At 43.6% G+C, this 26,427-nt stretch overlaps 3 protein-coding genes across 7 annotated transcripts in view; all 3 read left to right on the top strand.

Moving 5' to 3' along the window:
* The window catches only part of LOC110126704 (uncharacterized), a 1,979-nt gene extending 567 nt beyond the window's left edge, over positions 1-1,412 (top strand). Inside the window, exons 2-5 of the mRNA XM_020876528.2 lie at positions 513-576; positions 682-745; positions 925-1,001; positions 1,324-1,412. Coding sequence (XP_020732187.2) covers positions 513-576; positions 682-745; positions 925-1,001; positions 1,324-1,368 — 250 coding nt within the window. The 3' untranslated portion in view covers positions 1,369-1,412. The remainder of the gene's footprint in view (positions 1-512; positions 577-681; positions 746-924; positions 1,002-1,323) is intronic.
* Positions 1,413-1,642: 230 nt separating this feature from the next.
* GPRASP2 (G protein-coupled receptor associated sorting protein 2) lies at positions 1,643-4,521 on the top strand. Its single transcript, XM_070461759.1, has one exon. The coding sequence runs from the start codon at positions 1,650-1,652 to the stop codon at positions 4,185-4,187; it is 2,538 nt and encodes an 845-aa protein (XP_070317860.1). The 5' UTR covers positions 1,643-1,649; the 3' UTR covers positions 4,188-4,521.
* A 3,032-nt stretch (positions 4,522-7,553) lies between these two features.
* GPRASP3 (G protein-coupled receptor associated sorting protein family member 3) lies at positions 7,554-25,205 on the top strand. Of its 5 annotated transcripts, XM_070462065.1 has the most exons (6): positions 7,554-7,845; positions 7,933-8,003; positions 20,157-20,255; positions 20,643-20,738; positions 21,069-21,147; positions 21,469-25,205. In XM_070462065.1, exon 6 carries the CDS (start codon positions 21,619-21,621, stop codon positions 23,332-23,334), a length of 1,716 nt encoding a protein of 571 aa, XP_070318166.1. In that variant the 5' UTR covers positions 7,554-7,845; positions 7,933-8,003; positions 20,157-20,255; positions 20,643-20,738; positions 21,069-21,147; positions 21,469-21,618; the 3' UTR covers positions 23,335-25,205. The 5 variants fall into 5 exon arrangements, with proteins under 5 accessions (XP_070318166.1, XP_020732233.2, XP_070318168.1 ...); XM_070462067.1 differs by lacking the exons at positions 7,554-7,845; positions 7,933-8,003 and adding an exon at positions 18,164-18,269; XM_070462064.1 differs by lacking the exons at positions 7,554-7,845; positions 7,933-8,003 and adding an exon at positions 18,276-19,088.
* Positions 25,206-26,427: the final 1,222 nt, after the last annotated feature.

Genomic DNA, 26,427 nt, shown 5'->3' with positions numbered 1-26,427 from the left:
CGTTGACTGGACATGTGAATCGGGGTGGAGTGATTGCGACCAGCACAGGTCAGGCATCCAGGAATACTTCGTAAATTTCTTGTCTACCAGGTTTTTACACACTTCCCTTGCCTTCCTTTCTCTTCTCAATCCAGAATTAGGGGTGGAAAAGATGGACTAGGAGGTAAAGGTGGGACAGAAGTCATAAATTCAGGTACCACTGCACAACCTGTTTTCTAGAATATGTGGGCACCCTTCCCCCAATTTATACTGCGCAAGGCAAAGGGATGTGGTGCACCTAGTGGTGAATCCTCATAATAGGAGAAGGGAGCAATGCGAAAAATGTGACGTCAAGAGATGCTGTTTGTTATCTGGACTGCTGAAATACAGGACCTAAATAAAATGAGAATATTCTACTAAGAGGACTCTAAATATTGAAAGACAGTATATGAATTCCTATACTCGGTGTTGGTCTGTTCACCAGCCTCTTGGTTGCTACCTTGGTCTTCTGACTTTTTTTCTTTTGTCCATAGACCTTCTTTAAGGCTGGTTACTTCTGCAAGGAAGGAAAGAAGGAAGAGACTGAAATCTCTGAAGGTTTGTGTAAAGAGGAGCAACGCAGGGGACAGCTACAGAGGAAGATTGACAAGTGTTTTCCATCTAGTTGGGTGTCGCTGATTCATATCTTCTACTCTGTTTTAGATTTGCATGCTGCTGCGGAACCCCTTGACCATTTGCTGTCCTGCAGGAGTGTTAGGATTGTTGGGTAGGTGTGGATTGGGCAGTGAAAGGGAGGAGCAGACCAAGAGAGCAGGGACCAAGAGAAAGAAAACATTAGACAAATTAGACACTTAAACAAAAAGAGATATTTATCTGTGGTCAGGGTGTCTGCCTGTCAACCAAGCAGTCAGACTCCATTTTTACTGTATGTTTACTCATCCATAGGACAGCCTGCTGTTTGCTTAAGGCTTAATACCACTGGAACAAAACAAGGAGAGGAAGATTGTGCCACATTGGTGCAGGTATGAGTGGGTCCAGCTTTTGGGTGCAGTAGAAAAGACCAACACAGGTCCAGGAGTGATTAGGGTCTGGTCTTGAGGCTCCTCAGCTTCTCTCATTGCCAAGATCATTTCACACTATTTATGCATGTGTGTTATAGCAAGCAAAGCAATGTGGCATCTCTGGAGTTAAAGAGTATGTTTGGGTAAAACGAGGATGACAGAGGGACTTTCTAATAGCCTAACTTTCCCACCAAGCTTTTAAGGTCCAGTCTCTCTGTGTGAGTTTTTGCATGGAGTGACAGTTGGAAGAGACACAATGTCCCATGTTGTTCTTGCTTCCTAGATTGAGTTCCAGTGGCAGCTCTGGTGGTGCTGGAATTGCTGCTGACCATCACTGTCGACAGGTCTGCACCCTGCCCTGGGGAACCATCATCCTCTCCCAGCTTGGTTGGGCTGCTTCTGCACTCTGTGATACTGGCTGGGGCTGGGATTGGAAAGGAGGCTGATTGAGTGCTGGACTGGTGATTGACTCTAACTTTTGTTTCCAACTATATTGTCTGAATCATCGAGAGATTACAGAGTGTGAAGATTCAGAACTGTGACAGATCTGTGGTAGAGACTGAGACTTGGATCAAGGTATTTAACTGGGTCTTTTCTGTAACTTGTACTATGACTGGGGCTGAAGTTGAGCCTGTTGCCCAGGCCAAGCCTGAAAAGAAGCCTGGAGAAGAGGTTGTGGGTGGGGCTGAGAGAGAAAATGAAGTCCCAATGGTGGTCAGACCCAAGGTTAGGAACCAGGCAACATCTGGGGCAAGGTCCAAAACTGAGTCCAAGGCAATGGTTGGGGCAAGGCCTAAAACTGAGTCACAGACAATGGCTGGAGCAAGGCCCAGAACGGAGTCACAGCTAATGGCTGGGGCAAGGCCTAAAACTGAATTCCAGGCAACGGCAGGAGCAAGGCCCAAAACTGAGGCCAGGACAGTAGGCAGGGCACGTCCTAAGACTGAAGCCAAGGCAGTCCCTGGAGCAAGACCCAAAGATGAAGCCCAAGTTTGGGCTCAGACTGAGTTGGGGGCTGAGGCACTGTTGCAAGCAGAGGGCATGCCCCAAACCAATGCAGTAGCTTGGCCATTAGTCAGTACTGAGTCTGGGTCAGCCACTAAACCTATGGCCCTATCTGTGGATAGGGAACTGGTCACTGTGGACAATGAGACCTTTCCTAGCTCCCAGGTTCAGACAGGAACCCAACCCTGGTTTGGATCTGGGGAGGAAACTAGTATGGGGTCTTGGTGCTATCCCAGGGCCAAGGCCAGAGAGGAAGCTTCTAGTGAGTCTGGATTCTGGTCAGCAGATGAGACCTCTACAACATCTTCTTTTTGGACTGGAGAAGAGGCCAGTATCAGATCATGGCCTAGGGAAGAGGCCAATACCAGGTCTAGGCACAGGGCCAAACATCAGCCTAATCCCAGATCCAGGCCCAGATCCAAGCAAGATCCCTTTATTGATTCCTGGTCTGGGTCTGAGGAAGAGTCTGGCAACCCATTCTGCTTGTGGGCTGGAGAAAATACCAATAACTTGTTCAGGTCCAGAGTCAGGGATGAGGCAAATATGAGGTCCAAGCTCCGGACAAAAAGAGAGGACTTTTTTGAATCTGAGTCTGAAGATGAGTACTATAAGGAATCTTGGTTTTTGCCTGAAGAAGAGGCCAATAGTAGATTGAGACCCAGAGACAAGGAAGAACCTAATACTGTCTTGAAGCCCAGGACCCAGAAAGTTGTTAATAACAGTGACAGGGTCAAACAAGAACCCAGGTTTGAGGAGGAAGTCATTATTGGGTCCTGGTTCTGGGCAGAAAAAGAGGCCAGTATGGAGGCTGGAGCTTCAGCCATCTGTGAATCTGAGGCAGGGGCTGAGGAGGGGGCCATTGGTGGATCGTTGTTCTGGACTGAGGAAAAGTCCAGTTTGGGAGCTGTGGCCAGAGAAGAGACCAGACCAGAGTCTGAAGAAGAGGCCATATTTGGGTCCTGGTTCTGGGACAGGGATGAGGCCTGCTTTGACTTAAATCCTCGTCCTGTGTACAAGGCTAGTCCCAGGTTCAGAGATGCAGCCGAGGAGGAAGTTGATGTATCATCCAGGCCCAAAACCTGGGAAGAGGTCACTGTCGAATTCAAACCTGGTCCTTGTCATGGGGTTGGCTTCCCATCCCCAAGCCCCTTTAGAATTCCTGAAGAAGCAACAACATCTGTATACACCGAACTGTTTGAGGGAAAGCCCAAGAATGTGGAAGTTACCCCAGAAGGGGAAGAGCAGGAATCTTTGCTTCAGTCTGATCAGCCTGATTCTGAGTTCCCATTTCAATATGATCCATCCTACCGGTCAGTCAGGGAAATTCGGGAGCATCTTAGGGCCAAGGAGAGTGCACAGCCTGAGAGTTGGTCCTGCAGCTGCATACAGTGTGAGCTTAAAATTGGTCCTGAAGAGTTTGAAGAACTCCTCCTATTAATGGACAAAATTCGAGATCCTTTTATTCATGAAATATCTAAGATTGCAATGGGTATGAGAACTGCTTCTCAATTTACTCGTGATTTCATTCGCGATTCAGGTGTTGTCTCACTTATTGAAACCTTACTCAATTATCCCTCCTCCCGAGTTAGGACAAGTTTTCTGGAAAATATGATTCACATGGCTCCCCCTTACCCAAATCTGAACATGATTGAGACATTTGTGTGTCAAGTGTGTGAGGAAACCCTTGCTCATAGCGTGGGTTCCCCTGAGCAGGTGCTTGGGTTAAGGATGCTTAGACACCTCACCTCAACTACTGACTATCACACACTGGTTTCCAATTATATGTCTGGATTTCTTTCCTTAGTAACCACAGGCAATGCAAGAACAAAGTTTCACGTTCTGAAAATGCTATTGAATTTGTCTGAAAATCCCATGGTGGCAAAAAAACTGTTCAGTGCCAAGGCTCTATCAATATTTGTGGGTCTCTTTAACATAGAAGAGACAAATGATAACATTCAAATTGTTATTAAAATGTTTCAGAATATCAGTAATATTATAAAAAATGGAACAATGGCCTTAATTGATGATGATTTCAGTCTTGAGCCACTTATTTCTGCATTCCATGAATTTGAGAAGTTAGCTGAGGAACTGCAAGTCCAAATAAACAATCAAAGTGATCCTGAGGTGGGACAGCAAAGCTAATGTGATTATCCACCTGCCTCTGATCAGCCTTATGTTCCCAAAGAACCCTGAGTAGTGCTTTGGTTTTCAGTCTGGTTTTATATTGTAACTTATATTTTAATGCTGATGTTAACTATGTCCAATTCTTTGAGCTGGATCATTTTGTGGATGCCAAATGATAATTAGTGCTGAAAAAATTTGTTGATATTTGTCTTGCTGTCCAGATTGCTGTATTTTTCAGTATTGAGCTGCTAGTGAACTGAGCCGCCTGTGTGAGTTACCCTTCTATTCATTGTTTAAACATATTGTTCTCTATTTGAGTCAGTGTTTTAAATAAAGTTCTGTGTGAAAAGTGGCAGAAGTGACCTTTCTTCAGTTTAAAATCTAGATGTAGATACATCATGCACAGTGACAGACAGTTTGTAGTATGACATGCATACCCTCATTGGAAAATCCCATTCCTGGAGCTTAAGAAGGAAGAGATACTGTGGGCTGTGGTACTTGAGGAATGCTTCAGAGAAGAGGGACTCAAACTGGTCACTGAATAGTAGGATGAGACAACCCATTAGGTCATTCTTGGAAGTGAGCAGTATGGTGTGAAGAAAAGTGTGTAACTAGAAAAATCTATTCTGGTAGCATGGCTATAACCTGTCTTCCTGGAATAGGAGAGACAAGTTTAATGAGGGATGCAGTTGGAATGAGGCCACTCTGGAGAACTAAGTTGGCCAAATCTGCACATTTTGCAACTCAAAGTAGAGGTGCTGCTCAGTGCCACCTGAAGAGAGAACAAGTGAAGTAGAATACCAATTAAATGGAGTCAGGAATAAGATTTCCTTTGTGATCCTAATTCAAGAAAAGTATTAAGGAAATACCATGCAGCTATTAAAAGAGATCTATTTATTGGTATGGAATGACACCGATGCTTTTATATCTGGTGACATAGAGAAGACTGTAACATCATCTATGGAAAATTATTAATAGATTCCATTTTTAAAACCTGTGTGTAAACAGACACAATTTCTGTACAATTTCAGTAATGACTTTCTAAAAAACTTCACATATTCCATATTCTGGAGGAAAATACTGTGCTAAAGAAGTTTTCAGAGACAGGCATTGGGAAGATACAAAATAAGACAATGGTTTTACCTTTTAATATGCTTATATCTAGTGCTTTAAGTTGTAGGTGGACATGTGGGAAGGGATATAGTTATGTAAATGAGCATGTGTTAAAATAATTTTTTAGAGATTAAACTCATTTAGAAAAGTTGAAAAGGAATGAGACTTCAGAAAAACTAGCTTATGAAATGTTTTAAAGAAAAGTAAAATTACCAAGGTTGCTAAGTTTCTACTAGTCTCTTGATTGTATGAAGATGGCAGCCTATTGACGTAACTGTTGCATACAAAAGATCATCACATTTCCTTTTGTAGTGGACAAAGTGGGCAACAAAGTTCCAGAAGCAGATAGTGGTAATGATTGCATAACACTGTGAATGTACTTAATGCCACTGAATTGTACACCTTAAAATGGTTAAAATCGTAAGTTTTATGTTATGCATATTTTCCAAAAAATAAGAAAAATATCATACCATACCTTCAGACAAGAATTGCAGAAGTCAGGGATAGAGTTGGTTTAGAGAGGGAATACAGACTTGTGGGAAATACCATATGTCTTGTTATTTTTAGACATGGTGAAAATGTTTTGTCTGAGGATGCTGTTAATTTTTGAAATGGTAAATTTATGATTCATAAATTAGAAATCACTGCAGATGGTAACTGCAGCCATGAAATTAAAAGACTCTTGCTCCTTGGAAGAAAAGCTATGACAAACCTAGACAGTGTATTGAAAAGCAGAGACATCACTTTGCCAACAAAGGTCTGTATAGTCAAAACTATGGCTTTTCCAGTAATCATCTATGTCCATGAGAGTTGGACCATAAAGAAGGCTGAGCACCAAAGAATTGATGTTTTCAAACTGTGGTGTTGAGAGTCCCTTGACAGCAAGGAGATCAACCCTGAATAGCCATTGGAGGGAATAATACTGAAGCTGAAGTTCCAGTACTTTGGCCACCTGATGCAAAGAACTGACTCATTGGAAAGACCCTGATGTTGGGGAAGATTTAAGGTGGGAGGAGAAGGGGGTGACAGAGGATAAGATAGTTAGATGGCATCACCAACTCAATGGACATGAGTTTGAGCAAGCTCTGGGAGATGTTGAAGGACAGGGAAGCCTGGCCTTCAGTCCATGGGGTTGCAAACAGTCGGATACAACTGATCGACTGAACAACAATAAAATTAGAAATGGACATATGGAAGTTTTTTTCAACACAACAGCCACTAAGATTATGAGAATGGCTGAAGGAGATGTGTATATACAATATACACAATATAATCATAAACAAAACATGTTTAGCTGCTAATTTGAGTCTGCCTCTTTTGTGACACCCATGGACTGTAGCCTGCCAGGCTCCTCTGTCCATGGAAGTTCCCAGGCAAGAGTACTGGAGTGGGTTGCCATTTCTTTCTCCAGGGGATCTTCCCAACTCAGGGATCGAACCTGCATCTCTTGCACTGGCAGGCAGATTCTCTACCACTGAGCCACCTGGGAAGCAGACTATATATATATATATATATATATATATATATATATATATATATAATTTCATACACATAGGAAATAAACATTAGTATAACATTGCTAGATCAGGTACAAAGTTGATTAATATCTTAAGGGTGATAAACTGAAATCATTTATGTTTTTTATTCCACTGGACATGAATCATTTCCATATCTATTGGACAAAATACCAACAAGTTAATATAGCCTCTCAGGGTTGAAAACTTGCTCAGTCAACAGGAAGTGAATTCTAGCACTGCACTGAACTAGTATCCAGTAACTTACGTTGTCTTTACCCAATTTTTGTATACTTTTTCTGACATTGCAACACCTCCCATCCAATCTTAGGCTGCAAGGTTTTTGGAAGTGGGGCAAAATGGCAGTTTTGCCTCCATTCACAAACCAGAAGTGATAACAAGGGATAATCCTGGTGGTGGAATTTGGAGACTGAATGTTTTGCCTATCAGTATTTTCAAGACAGATCTTGCATGTGTTTTAATACATCACCTGAGTTTCATCAGTTCAGTCGCTCAGTCGTGGCCCACTCTGCGAGCCCATGGACTGCAGCACGCCAGGCTTCCCTGTCCATCACCAACTCCCGGAGCCTGCTCAAACGAGTTTTATACAGAATATTAAAAGTCAGTTGGTCTCTGAACTCCTCACGGAGTGTCCCTCGCCAGCCCTGTGTTCCTACAGAGCAAAGCCCAGTCCTAGGACGGAAGCGTTGGCTCCAAAACAGCCTTCCTTTCAGCTCTCTATCTTCACCACCACCGGGAGCTTCAGGTTGTTCTAGCAAGCAGCTCAGCCCTAGAGGCAGAAGACTGTACCTTGCTTGCTACTGCAGGGCTGCGGCGGACATGCCGAATGTGCGGTCACGTGAGGCTGAGGGTGGGTCACGTGACGGCGCTCTCGCTTGAACCGGCGTAGAGGTGTGTAAGTACTGAAAAGGGTCGGGAAAGACTTGCACCTGACGCTTGACAGACGGCTGTAAGAGGAGTGGTAGGATGTAACGGTGGGTGAGTGGATGTCTCTTCATGGTGCACTAGCCTTAAAACGAATTCCTCAGGTACCCAGGATTACGGTATTTGTTGGCAGAGGACACAGTCCCTCAGCCAATCGTGAGCGTCTTAGCCGGGGCCTGATTTTTGTCCAGGAGCTCAAGAGGCCGGAAGTCATCCTGAGGGAGGCGTATGCGGAGAGAAGCAGCGGCCGCTGTTGGAGGAGGTGGGTTCGAGGTCGGGAAATAGCATCGATGGGAGGTGGTGGTAGAGACTAGATGCTCGTGGAGGAAGCACCTGGGACCTTCGTGGTCCCTCCTGCTCCATCCTGCTTTCTGAACGCCCCTCACCCCACCCAGCGTTGGGCGACTGTTCCTCTGTTTGGGTAGGGGAGGTGGATACGAGGAAGCAGTTGGCTTCAGGGGTGCCTAGAAAGAGGACACGGGGAAGTGACAGTACGTGATCACCTGTGGTCTTGCATCAGGAAATGCAGGTGTGAAGATGAGAACTGTGAGCTGCACTCCCTTCCTCCCACCCCATTGGCACTCTCTACTGTTTGTCTGTCTTTTCCAGCTGGTGAAACCAGCTCAAAATTGGGGCAGGGGGTGGGATATCCAAGGCTCCAGCTGCCTGGAGATGTAAGAGAGGAATTAACCCCAATCTGGGCAGCTCTGGGGAAGGGGAGACAACAGACTCAGGAGGAGGGAATCTGTTTGTTTGGGGCCCTTCACATAGGAGTTCTCTTTGGGATACTGCCAAGCTTCTCAATTCCCAAGGTGATTCCTGGATCTGTGCCCCAGGTAGCAGCTCCTTCCCATCTAGGAACTCAAAAGCTGCTACTCCTTGGAGGCTCCCTCCTGCTGCCTGCCATGCTGGGCCTCTTAATAGGGTTTTTCTGGGAACCACCTATGACAACTGCTTTATGGGTGATCTCGTGTGTGTCTGCTCTGCTGACACTTTGCTCTCTTTGTCTTTTGCTTTCTGCCCACTTCTTCAGGCATGTTTCTTTGGTCTTACACTAGGTGTAAGGTCCTTGGTGTATCCTTAGTGCATCCTTACACTAGGTGTAAGGTCCTTGGTCTTACACTAGGTGTAGGTCCTTGGTATATCCTTATCCTCTTTCTAACTAAATATCCCCGCTCCACCTACCCACTCCCTCCCACCCCCATGTACACTAGATACCAGGGCAGTTTAAGAAAGTGCCACTAGGAAATAATGAGTTTTCCTAAGCCCACTCATATCCTTATTTTCATACTCAGTATAGAGTTGAAACTATGCAGTAATTCTACTTCAGGCCCTCCTGTTTACATTTAAAAGCTGGAATAGAGCAGTGGGCATGTGGGTAAAATTACAGAGATTGAGGCCTTTGGGCTGCCTCCTCCTCTTTTACCCCCTGCCTCTTTTGTTGTTTTCCTCTTCCCTCCATTCTCCAGAATTCTGTTAATATATGTATTGGGACCAACATTTAAGTTGTGTCCTTTCCCCGCAAACTTTGTTGTTTTGTCTGTGTTGTTTTAGAGTTTGACAAAACACCTCAAACATTAAGTGGTATGTGAAAGTAGCTCAGTTGTGTCTGATTCTTTGTGACCCCATGGACTATATATTACATGGAATTCTCCAGGCCAGAATACTGGAGTGGATAGCCTTTCCCTTCTCCAGGGGATGTCCCAAACCCAGGGATCGAACCCAGGTCTCCTGCATTGGGAGGGCAGATTCTTTACCAGCTGAGCCATAAGGGAAGCCTAAGAATACTGAAGTGGGTAGCCTACACCTTCTCCAGAGGATCTTCCTGACCTGGGAATTGAACCGGGGTCTCCTGCATTGCAGGCGGATTCTTTACCAACTGAGCTATCAGGGAAGCCCTTAAGTGGTATAAGAGAGAGTACATCTGACCTTTGTCTCTGGATCCTTGCACAGTGCCAGGAATTTCTTGAACCTTGGGAGGATCTTTGTTATGCTTACGAATGGACCATGGTTGGTCCCTACTTAGCTTCAGGATGTGAGAATGTGGGCTGGTCACTATAAAGGGACAACCACATATTTAGAGTTGGAACTTTAGGCCAGCAGGAACTCCTGAGTGGGAAGGACACTAGATTTGGGGTTCAATCATGTGACCAGTAATTTACTCAATCATGCCTATGTAATGAAACCCCAGTGAAAACTCTTTCTGGTTGGTAACCACACTGATTTCCAGGGAGGATGATGTTGCCCTGAATGCATGAAAAGAGGGCATGGAATTTGTCTGTATGTCTGAGATGTGTCCATACCTTGTTCTATGTGTATCCTTTCTGGTAAAACTACAACTCTACATGTAGCACTTTTAGTGAGTTATTTAAGTTGTTCTAGTAAATTATCAAACCTGAGGGGGCCATTGTTGTTCAGTCACTTGTTCAGTCATTTGTGTCCGACTCTTGGCAGCCCCATGGACTGTAGCACTCCAGGCTTCCCTGTCCTCCACTATCTCCAAGAATTTGCCCAAGTTCATGTCCATTGAGTTGGTGATGCCATCCAACCATCTCATCCTCTGTTACTTCCTTCTCCTCCTGCCCTCAATCTTTCCTAGCATCAGGGTCTTTTCCAGTGACTCGGCTCTTCATTTCAGGTGGCAAAGGTATTGGAGCTTCGGCCTCAGCATCAGTCCTTCCAATGAATATTCAGGGTTGATTTCCTTTAGGATTGACTGGTTTGATCTCGTTGCTGTCCAAGAGACTCTCAAGAGTCTTCTCCAGCACCACAATTTGAAAGCATTGGCAGTCAGCCTTCTTTATGGTCCAACTCACATCCATACTGACTACTGGAAAAACCATAGCTTTGACTATATGAACCTTTGTTGGCAAAGTCTGCTCTTTGATATGCTGTCTGGGTTTGTCATAGCTTTCTTTTGAAGAAGCAAGTGTCTTTTAATTTCCTGGCTGCAGTCAACATCCGCAGTAATTTTCAGCCCCGGAAAATAAAATCTGTCACTGCTTCCACTTTCCCCCTATTTGCCATGAAGTAATTAATGGGACCAGATGTCATGACCTTGTTTTTTGAATTTTAATCTAGCTTTTTCACTCTTCTTTTTCACCCTTATCTGGAGGCTCTTTAGTTCTTCTTCACTTTCTGCCATTAGAGTGGTTATCATGTGCATAACTGAGGTTGTTAATATTTCTCCTGGAAATCTTGATTCTAGCTTGTGATTCCTCCTGCTTAGCATTTCACATTATCTACTCTGCATAGGCGTTAAATAAGCAGGGTGACAATATACAGCCTTGGTGTACTCCTTTCCCAATTTTCGACCAGTTCATTGCCATGTCTGGTTCTAACTGTTGCTTCTTGTCCTGCATACAGGTTTCTCAGGAGGCAGGTAAAGTGGTCTGGTATTCCTATTTCTTTAAGAATTTTCCACAGTTTGTTGTGATCCACACAAGACTTTAGCATATACCAATGAAGCAGAAGTAGATGTTTTTCTGGACTTCCCTTGCTTTTTCTGTCAGATGTTGGCAATTTGATCTCTGGTTCCTCTGCCTTTTCTAAATCCACGTTGTACATCTGGCCCTTCTCGTTTCATGTACCTTTGAAGTCTAGCTTGAAGGATTTTAGGTCTTCCCTGGTGGCTCAGTAAGTAAAGGATCTGTCTGCAATGCAGGTGACCCGGGTTCAATCCCTGGGTTGGAAAGATCCCCTGGAGAAGGAAATGGCAATCCACTCCAGTGTTCTTTCCTGGAGAATTACATGGACAGAGGAGCCTGGTCGGCTACAGTCTATGGGATCACAAAGAGTTGAACACAACTGAGTGACTAGCACTTTCACTTTTCTTTCACTTTGAAGGATTTTGAGCATTACCTTGCTAGCATGTGAAATGAATGCAATTGTATGGTAGTCTGAACATTCTTTGGTATTGCCCTTCTTTGGGACTGGAGTGAAAACTGACCTTTCCCAGTCCCGTGTCAATGGCTAAGTTCTCCAAATTTGCCGGCAAATTGAGTGCAGCATTTTAACAGCATCCTATTTTAGGATTTGAATTTAGGGCTCAGCTGGAATTCCATCATCTCCACTAGCTTTGTTCATAGCAATGCTTCCTAAGGCTCACTTGACTTCACACTCCAGGATGTCTGACTCTAGGTGAGTGACCACATCATTGTGGTTATGTGGGTCATTAAGACCTTTTTGAGGGGGTCATGGGAACCCTTGAATTTATTACTGGTCAGTCAAAAGTGTGGGTGGTACTCCAGGACTTGTAACTGGCATCTGATCTCAAACGGGGACAGTATTATTGGAGACTGCACTCTTAAACCTGTGGAGTCTGCCTCTAACTCAGGGTAGTTGGTGTCAAAGAACTGATGATGTAAAAAAAAGTGTCACACACTCCTATTTTTAGCAGCCATCTCTCGATTCATGTCTACAAACCGACACTGATCCTATGCATCATGCAGAAACAAGTTAAATTGGGTGAAAAAAGCAGCCTATGTTTTTGTGGCATACATCTACAATTTAGATGATTTTTAAAGTTCTTTTTCTATTTTTTTTTCTTATCAAAACTTCTTCAGCCTTTATTTTCTGTTAGGGAAACTTCACACGGTGCATACGGTGCATTTGTATTTGGAAAACTTCACAGGGCGGTTCAGCCCTAAGTCCTACCTCTAAGTCCCACATGCATCCCAGTGCAGATACTTAACTAACTCACGCCTGTGGATTTTTTCAATCTCAGTCAAAGGACAGGGAAGTGTGAGGTGTGGAGGTGTGTGTGTTTATGCATGAAGATGATTATCTCTGTTCTGATCACTCCTTGGGTAGCACTTATAAAGGCTAGATCATCCCTCAGTTTTTTTACTGGGAGTGTAGTTGAAGTAAATACTTCAACACATATGTGGCCCTTTTGTTTCTACCTCCTTTCTGGATAAATATTATGGGTTATCTCATGTAATAAATATCAGGACCCATTCAGATGTCACTTGACCTACAGCGTTGCTGCCTGGGCATAAAATTAGAGTGGAATTGTCATCTGTCCTATCATGAATGGAAGATATAGGACAGATGACAATCCATCTATCAAAACTGATCCTCTGCTCTACCCCGTTTCAAAAACGCAACCTTCAGTGGGATCTCATCTAGAAAATTCTACCAGGCTCCCAATGGAGGGTTTCAAGGCCCTGTGCAATTCTCCCATACAGTTCTACCTTTCCATCTCCATTTCCAACACATTCTTCCAAGTCTGGGCTAGAACTAGAATGAAATAAAGACATAATTTAAGGAGGCACTCACTCGTGCCTCACCCACTCTAAGCTGTGCTCCGCTTTGCCTGTACTCTAGCTGCATTGGACTGTCTTCCGTTTCCAACCCAACTGTTCTCTGTACGTTACTACTTTTGTGCATTTCCCCAGGTTGTTCTCTCAGTCTTCAATATCCTCATGCTCTTTCTCTGCCTGTGGGAAACAGAGCCATCCTTTTAGGCTCAACTCAAATGCTAGGACCTGTTTGAAGTCTTTCTGAAACTCTCACCCTTACTCTTTGTCCCTTCATAGGAAGTAATTCCTCCATCCTGTGTACTTACACAGTATTTTATTCACCCCTATTTTAACATTTGTTTCTTTATATCATGCACTGGAGCCTATTTTTATGAATAAGACAGAACTAGTGTTGATGGACAGATAGCATAGAGGAAGAACTTTACAGTATTGTAGTGGTTTTTGCCATACATTGACATGAATCAGCCATGGGTGTACATGTGTTCCCCATCCTGAACCCCCCTCCCACCTCCCTCCCCATCCCATCCCTCAGGGTCATCCCAGTGCACCAGCCTTGAGTACCCTGTCTCATGCATTGAACCTGGACTGGTGATCTATTTCACATATGATGATATACATGCTTCAGTGCTATTCTCTCAAATCATCCCACCCTCGCCTTCTCCCACAGAGTCCCAAAGTCTGTTCTTTACATCTGTTTCTCTTTTACTATCTCACATATAGGGTCATTATTACCATCTTTCTAAATTTCATATATATGCGTTAATATACTGTATTGGTGTTTTTCTTTCTGACTTACTTCACTCTGTATATTAGGCTCCAGTTTCATCCACCTCATTAGAACTGATTCAAATGTATGCTTTTCAATAGCTGAGTAATATTCCATTGTGTATATGTACCACAACTTTCTTATCCATTCATCTGCTGATAGACATCTAGTTTGCTTCCATGTCCTGGCAATTATAAACAGTGCTGCGATGAACACTGGGGTACACGTGTCTCTTTCAATTCTGGTTTCCTCAGTGTGTATGCCCAGCAGTGGGATTGCTGGGTCATATGGCAGTTCTATTTCCAGTTTTTTAAGGAATCTCCACATTGTTCTCCATAGTGGCTGTACTAGTTTGCATTCCCACCAACAGTGTAAGAGGCTTCAGTTCAGTTCAGTCGCTCAGTCGTGTCCAACTCTTTGCAACCCCATGAATCGCAGCATGCCAGGCCTCCCAGTCTATCACCAACTCCTGGAGTTTACTCAAACTCATGTCCATCAAGTTGGTGATGCCATCCAACCATCTCATCCTCTGTCGTCCCCTTCTCCTTCTGCCCCCAATCCCTCCCAGCAGAGGCTTACCAACAAACAAAGGTCACAAACTGTTACTCATTGAAACATTATTTTGTGCTTGAACATACAGTACATTTAGGGTTGTTCTACGGAATAGGAGTTTAACTCTAACTAATAAGGACATTTATTACTCACTGGTTGGAAGTACTGAGGTAGGGCAGTCTTGATGATTGTTTGATTCAGCTAAAAACGCAGCTTTTTTCCCATCTCTTTCATCTGCCACTAACAATATCAGCTTCCATCCTAAGGCTGGAAACTTGATATGTGCAAGGAGTCAAGCAACTTTCCAAGGAAGAAAAGAAGACATCATTACTGATGGCCTTTTCTTATGAGTGAGGACACTTTCCTCAGAAATTCTTCTGCAATCTTCTCTTCACTTCTCATTGAGCAGCGTTACATCACCACCCATTCCAGAGTACCAAGGGGATGAATTATCCCTAGACCAAGCAGACTCACCTCTGGAATTGGGATCAGCTTCCTTGTGGTACATCACTATAAGGAGGAAGCAGAGATATTTATGTAAAAGTGATGTTCTTTTAATATAGTAAAGGATTATGTTAAGCAACACAGAATATACAGAGCACCAACATTACAGTGAGAAAGAGCATAATGGCAATGTCTTAGCAATTATGACCTCTAAAAGCCACCAGGGAGATCTCATCTACTCTTACTGCTTTTCCCAGCCCACCCCATAATATGACTAGATCACAATTTTAAAAGGAACTAGAAAGACTTGATACTTGCAGATATTTCAGAATATTAGATAGCTCCTCAGTTAGTATATACAAGAATCCTGTAAAGTAATTACCAATCACCTTGGAAGGATAACTGAGTTATAGAAACATTAAGTACCTTTTCCAAAGTGACACAAATAGTTAGTGGTAAAGTCTCTACTCACGCTTTGGACTGCATATATCTGCAGTCTGGCCATGTCCCAGAGTAGAGCCCGCAGGAAAGAGTCTCTACTCTACTCTGCAGCCTCCTTTTAGAAAGTGCTTACAGGGCTTTTTGAAATGTTTGAAATGCCAAACATTAGTTATGCTTGGAAAGAACTTAAAGAGTAACTGAGTGAGGATATTGATTACAAAGTGAAGGGAATGGTCTTTCTCAAAGGAAAGCAGGGTGTTTGCTTTGATATCCCTACTGCATCAGTAACAGAAGTTCAGGGAAAGTGGCATGAGTCACAGCACTGGCAGCTTTCTCTGGCCACAGAGCAACCAGAGCTAGAAGGACCACGGGAAGGATATCACAACTTCTGGGGACAGCGGGAAGGTGGTCAAAGCTTCAGGGGACAACACAAAGGTAACCAAGGTGTCAGGGGACAGTGTGAAAGAAATAGAAGCTTCAGAGGACAGTGGTCAGCAGGTGGCAACGAAAGTAACAGTTTCCAAAACAAAGGCCAGGAGCAGAGTTTTAGTAAAGCATTCAGACAGTAATTTGAAGTAGAAGATTTATGTGGCAAAAATAGAACTATGTTCACCAGCATGGAACTGAACATTATTTTTTATACAAAGTTAAAAGCACATTGTAGTTCCTTCATGACCACTTGCCCAGTCCCCTCTCTTCGAGAGAAACAAGCTTCATCTAAATTATTTCATCTGATGATGGTTGTCATGTATAACTTTATTGCTACTTCTGTCTCTAGTATTCCTTTGGAAAAGGTGTATGGATTCATTACATATTCTAACATATTGTCTATAGATTATAAGATAAAGTCAAGGCTTTATCTGCTGATACTTTTTAAGATGACCTGTCTTTATACTTGGAAATGTCTCTTTAATAGTAGGCTTTCCTGGTGGCTCAGATGGTAACGAATCTGCCTGCAGTGCAAGAGATCTTTGATCCCTGGGTCAGGAAGATGCCCTGGAGAAGGAAACAGCAACCCACTCCAATATTCTTGCCTGGAGAATTCCACGGACAGAGGAACCTGTACAGTCCATGAGGTTGCAAAGAGTTGGACATGACTGAGTGACTATCACTCACTACAGAGCTTACTCACTACTCTAATCTACAAAAGCACCTAGTAGTGCAGTGCATCGCCTCTTTATGGTGGTGGTGGTAACAGAGATGCTTTTCTCCAGGGGTTAAGTCACAGATGTTCAGACCTCACCAGATCTTTGATTCAGGAAGTCTGAATTCTAATCTGCACTCCACATTAAGAATCTGGGGGCTAAGATGCCAAGTTCAGAGAGTCATGTAAATTTTCTATACTTGGGAGAGAAAAGAGTGAATATTCATGGAGCAGCTAGGTTTTCAAGAGCAACTTTATTTCCAGATCTGAAGTTCAGCTGAAAAGAAGAGAATGAAAGCTGTGTTCACTGATCTTTAGTTACCCTGTTAAAATCCCTAGGCCACACTTTCAGTTCTGACATGCAAAGAGCTTAGAAGTCCTGTACTTACAAGAAAAACTCTGAACAAACTGAGAATCAGTGACTTAGAACCATCATAGAACTGAGGTCAAAAGGCAGATGACCACCCCAAATTCTGGAGAAAAGACAAATCGGAGAGTCACAGCCTATATCTCTCTACATAAAGCAGAAACTGCTAGAGACGTAAACAGGGAAGAACACTTAAGTGGGAATTTTTACAAACTGCTGGAGACTGAGGGTGGAATAGTATGAGAACGAGAAACCCCTAAGGGACCTGCAGTGGACTTTACCTCTAGGAACTCATAGTGAAGATACCAGAAAGATCTCAGGGCTCTGGCAGTGGGAGGGGAAGTGTACACTCAAGAAATACACTCCCCAGTCTTATCCATAACAAAGGGCTACTCCCCAGTGAAAAAGACTCTCAGAACATTATCCCAGCTAAGGGAAAGGCATTCCTTATATCCAGCCCACTCTAACCTTCCATTCTCCTGTAAGGAGAAGAATGACACTAAAGAAAACACTTGTGAAGGGCAGAATCAAGAGGCGCAGGCCCACAAAAGACTGGAATTTAAACGTAAGATTATAGAACACTTCCTCTCCTCCACATGCTAACAGGCCTCCAGTACAGTAACAGTGAAGTGCAGCTGAAAGAGTTGCAAATGCAGACTTTCTCTGCAAGATATAATTAGGGAAGCCCAAAGTTAAGAGGAAAGACAAAAATAGAGGCTAGGGTAATTTGAAGACTGGCACCTACAGTTACAGCAAACATTATGCACAGCCCAACTGCTACTAAAAGTCGGTTTACCTCAGTTCTTAGTACCATCATCCAACTTTCAACACAAATTACAAGATGTACTAAAAGGCAAGAAAAAGCGTTGTTTAAGGATACAAAGCATCAGAACCAGGCTCAGATTTGGGGATTATCAAACCGGCAATTTAAATAAACATGATTAACTTGGTTTTTTAATTGAAGGATAATTTCTTTATAATATTGTGGTTGTCTCTGTACTATATCATCACCAATCAGTTATAATTATATATGTTATATATTTACTATATATATCCCCTCCCTCTTGAGGCTTCCCCAAATTCACACCTTCCACCCCTCTAGGTCATCACAGAGCACCAGGCTGGGCTCCCTGTGTTTGTTATACAGTAGCTTCCTGCTAGCTATTTTACACCTGATAGTGTATATATGTCAATGCTACATTCTCAATTTGCCCTAGCCTTTCCTTCCCTCACTGCATCCACAAGTTCATTCTCTGTGTCTGCATCTCCATTTCTTCTCTTAAATAGGTTCATCAGTACTATTCTTCTGGATTCCCTATGATTAATATGTTAATAGCCATAGTAGATAAAACTAGACTGGTGTGAATGGCAAGCCTGTGAGATCCCAGTTGGTTCTAATCCTTGGCATATTCCTACCCTGCCAAAGATGATGAGCCCTTGGAATCCCCTGCAAAAGAAGACGTGACAGGAGCCAGGAAGAGGAGCCAGGACTGCCCCTACATGGTGCCTGACCCCTGGCTGTGGAGTGAGAAAGAGGATTGTCTGAGCAGGTGCGGGTCCTGTCAAGCAAAGGTCCTCTTTCCTGGGCAACTGTGGGGACAGTGAAATGGTAAAGTGTGCCACCACAGCGACTGAGACAACAGCAGTGTGGCAGAAAGAATGAAGACACTGGCGCAGACAAGTGGTTTGTCTCCTCAGCCAGGGGTCTATCAGGGGCTGCCCTCCCTTAGAAGAGGGGCGGGGGCTCGGCCTCCACGGCGCCCCCTCCCACTTTCCTCCAGCTCGCGGCCCCTGAAGGTGAAAGCAGCCCCCCTGCCACCCGCGCCCAAGAAGGATGGCTGGCGTGATGGGGGAAGGGAGGGGGCGGACACCGAACAGTCTGCGGGTTCAGACACACACACACACACTGCGGGGCGGCCTGTATCCATCCGCTGCTCCCTGCAGTGCGACCCTTCGCGACCCTCCCAGCCCCGGCCCGCGACCACTCTAAAGCTGCCGGGCCAGAAGCGTGGAGGTGGTCACCGCAAGGAGGGCGGCGCAGGGTGGCGGAAGGCTGGCGGGCCTTATGGCGTGGCCCCGCCCCTCAGGCTGGCGTTCTTCCAGGCCACGCCCCCTCTGGGTCGGAACTAAGGTGGGCCTGGGAGGGGGCGTCTAGTCTATTCGTGCGGTATCCCTCCGCCCCCCTTCCCAATACTCACGCTGGGAGCGGTCGGCACCGCAACCTGTGCAGGCCCTGCCGGATTTGACACAGCGGCGCGGGGGGCGGGAGCCCCCTTTGCCATTTTGCCCGCACGGTGAGCCGTGGGAAGCGAGAGAGGAGCTGCGACTGGAGTGGGGAGGCCGACCACCGAGACCTTGCGCCTGCGAAGGCAAGTGAGGGTGTCGCGGGGCGACGACCAGCTCACAGCCTGTCCTTGGCAGCCTGAGGACGGGGACTCGAGATTGTCGGAGCTGAACCCTTAGAGAGCTCCTTAGCGCCGGGAGACCACTGGCGCTGAGAAGGCGGCCACCGGCGCGGCCGGGGCCGGGTCTTGGCCGCAGGGGCTCCCTCGGATGCTGGGGAGGTGTACGGCGCGGACTAGTCCCTGGCGGGCTTGCCGGATGACTGTGCCCCGCCCTCGACGGTGCCTGTGCGGGGAGAGGGCTGTGCGGGAACCTGCTATGGGCGAAATGGCGGAGGGAGCCCGAGTGGGGGCTCTAGGGAGGCCGCTGGAGCCGGGACTGGAGCAGCCCGGGCTATGATTCTGCCAAGGGGCCTGTTAGACCCCTCGTGCCGGGTGCGGTCCCTTCCCACAGGCATCTCTTTGATGTCAGTCTCCTGTCTGCGCAGTTGATCTGGCGACTTCAATGGAAGGGGAACTGAGCGCGTAGATTATGAAGACACCAAAATGACAAATTTGTTGCTTCTTAATACGACTGTTTAATTGCCTTCCGTATTTAGCTCTTGCACGTGTCAAATGCAATCAGATGACATGGTGAGGAGTCCGTAGGCTTTCACAGGAAGAATCCATATAAATAAACAATGTATTAATCCACATTTCTCGTTTGGAACCCGGTTTCTGAACATCCTAGCGCACTTGAATATGTTGAAGTGTGGGAATGGCTCTTCAGAATAGAGGAAAATTTTCTGCAGGGTCAGTTTAGAACACATGAAGTCAGTCTGCCCGTTCAGTTTCTGGTTCTGGAAACCCAAACCCATTTTCCCTTCAGAGCCCCTCTCATTTTGGTGGAGAAGCAGTCCCACAGATTTTTTGGACTTACTGGGAGTGGGTATCAATTTCTAGAAGGTGAGAGACGTTTATTTACTTATTCCTTGAGTCTTCAGAAGGACATTTTAGGACCTGAATTTTGGGAATCTGTTCATTAACCTGATATTCTTATACCATTGTCAACATACTGTTTTGGTGTTTTACTGAATGTCCCTCCTTTTTATGCAGGGTGTGACTCTTCAGCTAGTGGACTGTTTTGTAGTGGTAAAGATAGCATCTCCTGAAAACACCTGCTGTGTGGCCTGGCTGGCATAGGTGGTGAATGAGGTAGGACCTATGTATGTGTGGGGAAGGGGAAAAGGCCACGGCATGCAGGATGGTATTGAAGTGATAGCTCCCATTATCTTCACTGCCTGCCTTCTAAATACAGTTGCCTATGTTCCACTACCCACTCTTGCATCTCATATTTTTGTTCAAGGGAGGATATGTAGCCTCTGCTAGGAAAATGACTGACTTTAGAGTTGGGCGGTGTGATTAGACAAGCTGCAGGTCTCTAGCAGGGGAGTGGATGGGAGATCACTTGGGAAGAGCAGAGAGATGGGAGACATTTTTCATGGCCTTGTATATATAGAAGCGTGTGTTGTAACACTTGTGATGGGTGTTAGGTCATCTCAGTCTCTTCTGTTTTCTTTCCTATTTTTTTGTCTTTCATAGGTTTGTTCTTTTTAGAGTCCTGTAGAAATCTGCAGGTAGCTGTTCTCTTTGAACTTGATTAGGAAAGAGGACCAAAGCTATTCATTTGAATCCAAGGTGAATGTGAGCATGAGCACCTTCATTGATTGGGAGTGGGAATTGCTATTGACAAGTAAGAGCAGATCATATCTTGAAGCCATTGTATCCCAACTTCCCACACACCTTTGCCCTCACATTTATGTATAGGAAATGGGGATGGGATAAGACACAGTTGTGCCTATAGGGCAATTGATAGATAACCATGAAGTGGAGAAGGATAACATGGAAGAGGATCAAGGAGGCCAGAAACAAAGCTCTAGATTTAGAAAGACATGTATTGGATTTAGAAGCCCATATCTGTCTACCAGATGCTTAAAGTTCCAATCCCTTCTGTGTTTTTGTTCATAGGTCCACCTGTGAGTTGGCTATAGGCCTTATCAACACCAGAAGCAAGAGAAGAGGAGAAAATTCCACCATATCCGTGCAGGTTGGTGTGAGGCATACCAGGATAGACCTGTAGAGTATAGTGGTATATTCCAAATGGGCTATACCCCTTAGTCTTGCTCACTTTCACCAAACTTTCTCATCATCTCTGTTCCTATTTGATGCAGAGAAAAGAAAAGTGTTTGGACAGGGCATTGTTGGGCATTAATGGGACTATGATAGGGATAAAATTAGGTAAAAAACTTTTTCTACTATTCTACTCTTACAAGACAGTCCATCTGTACTCTCACATTCTGTGTGACTTTCTGCATAGAAAAAATGCAGTTGGAAGAGACTGAAAGCTCGTTTTCTTCTTCCACCTCAGGTCTATCTCCAGTGCTAGCTGTGGTGGCTTTCGAGTGACAGAAGATCATCACCTTCAACCTAGTAAAAGAATATTAAGACACTGACCCAAGACATATTGAGAACCAAGCCCAAGACTGTGTAGAGCTATCTATATAACTGGGCTTCAGCTATGGCTGGAGCTAAGAGTAGAAGGAATAGGAATAGAAAGAATGAGAATAAAAAGAAGACAAAAACTGAAAAAAGGGCAGTTGTAGAAGCTGAAGGAAAAAGGGAGGCCACTGATACAGTCAGATCAGCTGAAGGAAAGAGGGAGGCTACTGGTGCAGCCAAGACCCAGACCAAAGCTATAACCAAGGCAGGGCCTCGGGCAGATGCAGTGGCAGTGGTGAAGGCAGCGTCTAAGAACAAGGTTGTTACTGAGATGAAAGAACATCTGCTAGATGTCCGTCCCAAAGCTGAAGATGAGGCTGTTAGAGCAGCTCGATTTTGTTCTGCGGCTCAGGCTACTGCTGAGTCCAGGTTTACATGTAAAGATAAGACTCGTATTAATACCTGGTTTGGGGCTGGAGAAGAGGCCAATGTTGGTTCCTGGTTCTGGAATGGAGAAGAGATTGGTAAACATTTCAGTGCTAAAGATGAAGGTAAAGCTGATACTGGTCCCCCATCCTGTGCTGAGAAGTTGGAGCCTCTGGCTGGGACCAGCTGTAAGGCTAGGCTAGGAGCTGAGGAGGAGAAGGAGGAGGAGGAGGAGAACGTTATTGGGAGCTGGTTTTGGGACGGAGATGAAACTAGTTTTGATCCTAACCCTAGACCTGTGAGCAGGATAATTAAACCTCAGCCTGTGGATGAAATTAATGAAAAAGATAGGCCCAAGGACTGGTCTGAGGTAACTATATGGCCCAAAGCTCCTGCCGTAACTCCAGCAGTGTTAGGCTTTAGATCCCAAGTCACATTTGAGAAAAAGCCGCCTTCATATGTTGTCCTGGCCTCTGCTGAGGAAAATACCCGTTCTTCGCCTGTGGCAACAGCGGCAGCATGCCCTTCTAGAAGCACTCCCTCTAGCTCACAGCCTGTCTCTGAGTTCCCATTTGGTTCTGACCCTTGCATCCAGACCATAGAGGAAATTAGGCGCCAAATCAGGATCAGGGAGGTGAATGGGATTAAGCCATTTGCTTGCCCTTGCAAGATGGAATGCTACATGGATTCTGAGGAGTTTGAAAGACTTATTACCTTACTTAAGTCAACTACTGATCCTCTCATTCATAAAATAGCTCAAATTGCAATGGGGATCATTAATGTTCATCCATTTGCTCAAGAGTTCATTAATGAGGTGGGTGTAGTGACACTTATTGAAAGCTTGCTCAGTTTTCCTTCCTCTGAAATGAGAAAAAAAGCTGTCATTACCCTGAATCCCCCCTCTGGGGATGAAAGACAACGCAAGGTTGAATTACATGTTAAGCATATGTGTAAAGAAACCATATCTTTTCCCTTGAATTCACCTGGACAGCAGTCTGGATTAAAGATACTAGGACAACTGACTACTGATTCTAACCATCATCACATTGTTGCCAATTACTTTTCAGAGCTTTTCCATTTACTGTCCCTCGGAAATCGTAAAACTAGAAATCTTGTTTTGAAAGTACTTTTGAATATGTCTGAAAATCCAACTGCAGCCAGAGATATGACCAATACAGAATCATTAGCAGCGTTAAAACTCATCTTTAACCAGAAAGAGGCAAAAGCCAATCTCGTTAGTGCTGTGGCCATATTTATTAACATAAAAGAGCATATCAGAAAGGGCTCGATTGTAGTTGTTGATCACTCCAGTTATACTACACTCATGGCCATTTTCCGTGAAGTTAAAGTGATCATTGAAACAATGTAAGATGAGCTAGAAATAAGAGAATGCTTTGAACAATCTACACACTCGAATAGGCTGTCTGTTCCCAAAGAGCCATGCATAATGTTTTCGTTATTACAGTGTGCATGTTATGAATTACATCTTTAACACAATATTACCTGTGACAGTCTAAGCCTGAGCTAGACCATTTTGGGGTGTCAGTGTTTCATTATGAGTTGAAAACATCTAACAGTTATTATCTTGTGTAGATGGAGAGCTTTTTAACATTTTACTTAAAATAGTAAACTGGTGCATCATAAGTAAGCTAAACTTGTTCATTAGTATCTGCTTAAATCCATTTGCAGCTTCAAATGATTAAAAAAGATAATATCCTTGAATTTATAAACTAGTTGCATAAACAAGGCATATACACAAAAAGATATCTAATGATACACATATACTCATGTATATATGTACACATACATATATGTATACTATACATGCTCATTGCCAAATGTGCACTCTCTATATATAAAGGCAGAGTTGCTTGCTACAGCTGTTTAATGTAAAAGGAATTACTGTTTTTCCCCTATTCTACCTGAATCAGATAACTCATTCTACAACATACAGATGGCTCTGAATCTCAGATAAAATGTAATATTCATTTTTGTTTTGATAACTACATTTATAACTCATTTTTTGGCTATTTCATTTATGTCAAGTCATACAGATGAGAAAGGAGGTAGGTGTAGAGAGGAAACAATTTCCAGAGTACCTACTGTTAATGTCAGTAACTGTGTAGCACTACATATTACAGGTTTCCTCTTTTCAACAATGGTTCTCTGAGCTACATACTGGTATTTTTTTTATGATTATAACTCATTGTTTTGGATCACCTCCAATGAGAATTAGGGAGGTTAAATCATTTTTCCTAGATTTACATGGCAGATAAGTGGCATTGCTGTTTTGTCTGATACCAAACCGACTCTCATTGCCCCACTACCTTATAGCCCTCTTCTACTTTTTTGTGTGGCAGGCTTCAAGGCTCACAGATTGGTTTTAATGATTAAATTTTGCTCTAGGTAATGCTCCTGCCAGTCTTGCAATTCTTAACTTCCTCTGAATGCACATCTCCATTAGGCTAAATCTTGCTGGAGTTAGAAGAAAAGTCTAGGATGAATGTGTATGAATTTGAACTGGTAGTATCTGGGAAACAGTTGGTGCCCTAAACAGTTGAATGGATAAGATGTAAATTTGGAGTCAAAACAACTGAAATTTGCTGTATGACCTTATGGGTTTCAATCTGTGTGTACTTTCTCCCTCCAAAGAACTAGAATCATTCTGTACATTGTTTCATACCTTACGTTTTAAAAGATAATTGTTTTCTTCCTCCTTGCAAAGCTACCTTAATTTGTTTACCATTTGTAATCTATTCTGTGAGTCGCAAAGAGTTGGACACGACTGAGAGACTGAACTGAACTGATCTTTTATTGGTAGGCAAGCCTACTCTCTGCATTTATACAAGCTAAAACTGTACAGGATAAACTTAATTGGAGAAATTTAGGCCCAGGCCTAGAACTGCAGCTTCGTCAACACAAAACAGGAAAGCTAGGAGAGCAGCTGATGCCTCAGTCTACATGATAGTGATTCCTGAAGGTCTGTGGCCCAGAAAGCATTTCTAGGACTTTTGGACTATAGTTCTGTTTTCTAAAACTCATGGTAGGAATTAGAACCTCTTATGTGAGTTGAAGTGAATGTCTCGGTATATAAAAATATTGGGTTATATACTTTGAGATTGTTAAACAGTTAAAATGAAACAGTACCATACTGTAAATACTGTTTGTAACTTGCCTTCTCCCTGTCCTCTACTGTCTCTTGTGACCATCTCTCCGTATCAATAAATAGACTTATACAAATATTTTTGAATCTCTTATTTAAAGTTTTTCTTATGTTAACATTTGGTGCATAGTACTCTATAATCTTCCATTGCATATCCTCTAAATAGTGTGCATAAATTTATTCTCCTATAATAATAAGACTACGGTATTCTGCAACTTGCCTTTTTGTCCTTTCAGTTATCTTTCCAGTTTAGTATTCTGCATATCTACCACATGCTTTTTATTTAATAGCTTTATTGAGATACAGTTGACATATATCAAACCCTACATACTTAAAGTATACAATTTGATAAGTTTTAACATATGTATATAGACATGAAACTATCACCATAATCAAGATAGCAAACATATCCATCGCCTCCAAAAGTTTTGTCATGCCCCTTTGTAATCTCTCCTTCCCATCTCTCCCTATGCTGTCCCAGACAACCACTAATCTGTATTTTGACAATATAGAGTCATTTTCATTTTCTGTAGTTTTACATAAAAGGAATCATACAACATATATTCTTTTGGAGGGAAGGAGATCTCATTTCTTTTTTATTTTCTAATTTGAGGAAAATTGCTTTACAATGTTGTATTGGTTTCTCCCATACAGCATTGCAAATCAGCCATAATTGTGCATATTATCCCTTCCCTCTTGAGCTTCCCTCTGCTCCCTCTATCTCACCCCTCTAGGTCATCACAGACCTCCCTGTGTTATAGAGCCACTTCTCACTGGCTATTTTACACATGGTAGTGTATATATGTCAATGTTACTTTCTCTGTCCGACTCTTACCCCATTCTGTGCACGAGTCAGGTTTCTATGTCTACATCTCCATTCTTTGCCTGTAAATAGATTCATCAATACCATTTTTCTAGACTCCATATATATGTGTTGATTCACATTATTTGTTTTCCTCTTTCTGACTTACTTCACTCTGTGTAACAGGTTCTAGGTTCATCCACTTCAGTAGAACTCGCTCAAATTCTTTTTAATGGCTGAGTCATATTCTGTGTGTGTGTACATATATATATATATATATACACCACATATTTATCCATTCAGCATAATTATTTGAGACCCATGTCAGTTGTTACATGTATCAATAGTTCATTGCTTTTCATTGCCAAGTAGTATTCTACTATATGGCTATACCACCATTTACACAGTTTATCCATTCACCTGTTAATGGACATTTGGGCTGTTTCCAGATGTGAGCTGCTGCAACCATTTCATGTAGAACTGTTATTATAGACATA

This window comes from Odocoileus virginianus, chromosome X (assembly GCF_023699985.2).
Source record: "Odocoileus virginianus isolate 20LAN1187 ecotype Illinois chromosome X, Ovbor_1.2, whole genome shotgun sequence".
NCBI lineage: Eukaryota > Metazoa > Chordata > Mammalia > Artiodactyla > Cervidae > Odocoileus > Odocoileus virginianus.
This window is presented reverse-complemented; position numbering and strand designations above follow the sequence as displayed.

Excerpts from the sequence above, each read along its gene's own strand:
- GPRASP2 (XM_070461759.1), top strand. The coding sequence starts at position 1,650 with ATGACTGGGGCTGAAGTTGAGCCTGTTGCCCAGGCCAAGCCTGAAAAG.
- GPRASP3 (XM_070462065.1), top strand. The coding sequence starts at position 21,619 with ATGGCTGGAGCTAAGAGTAGAAGGAATAGGAATAGAAAGAATGAGAAT.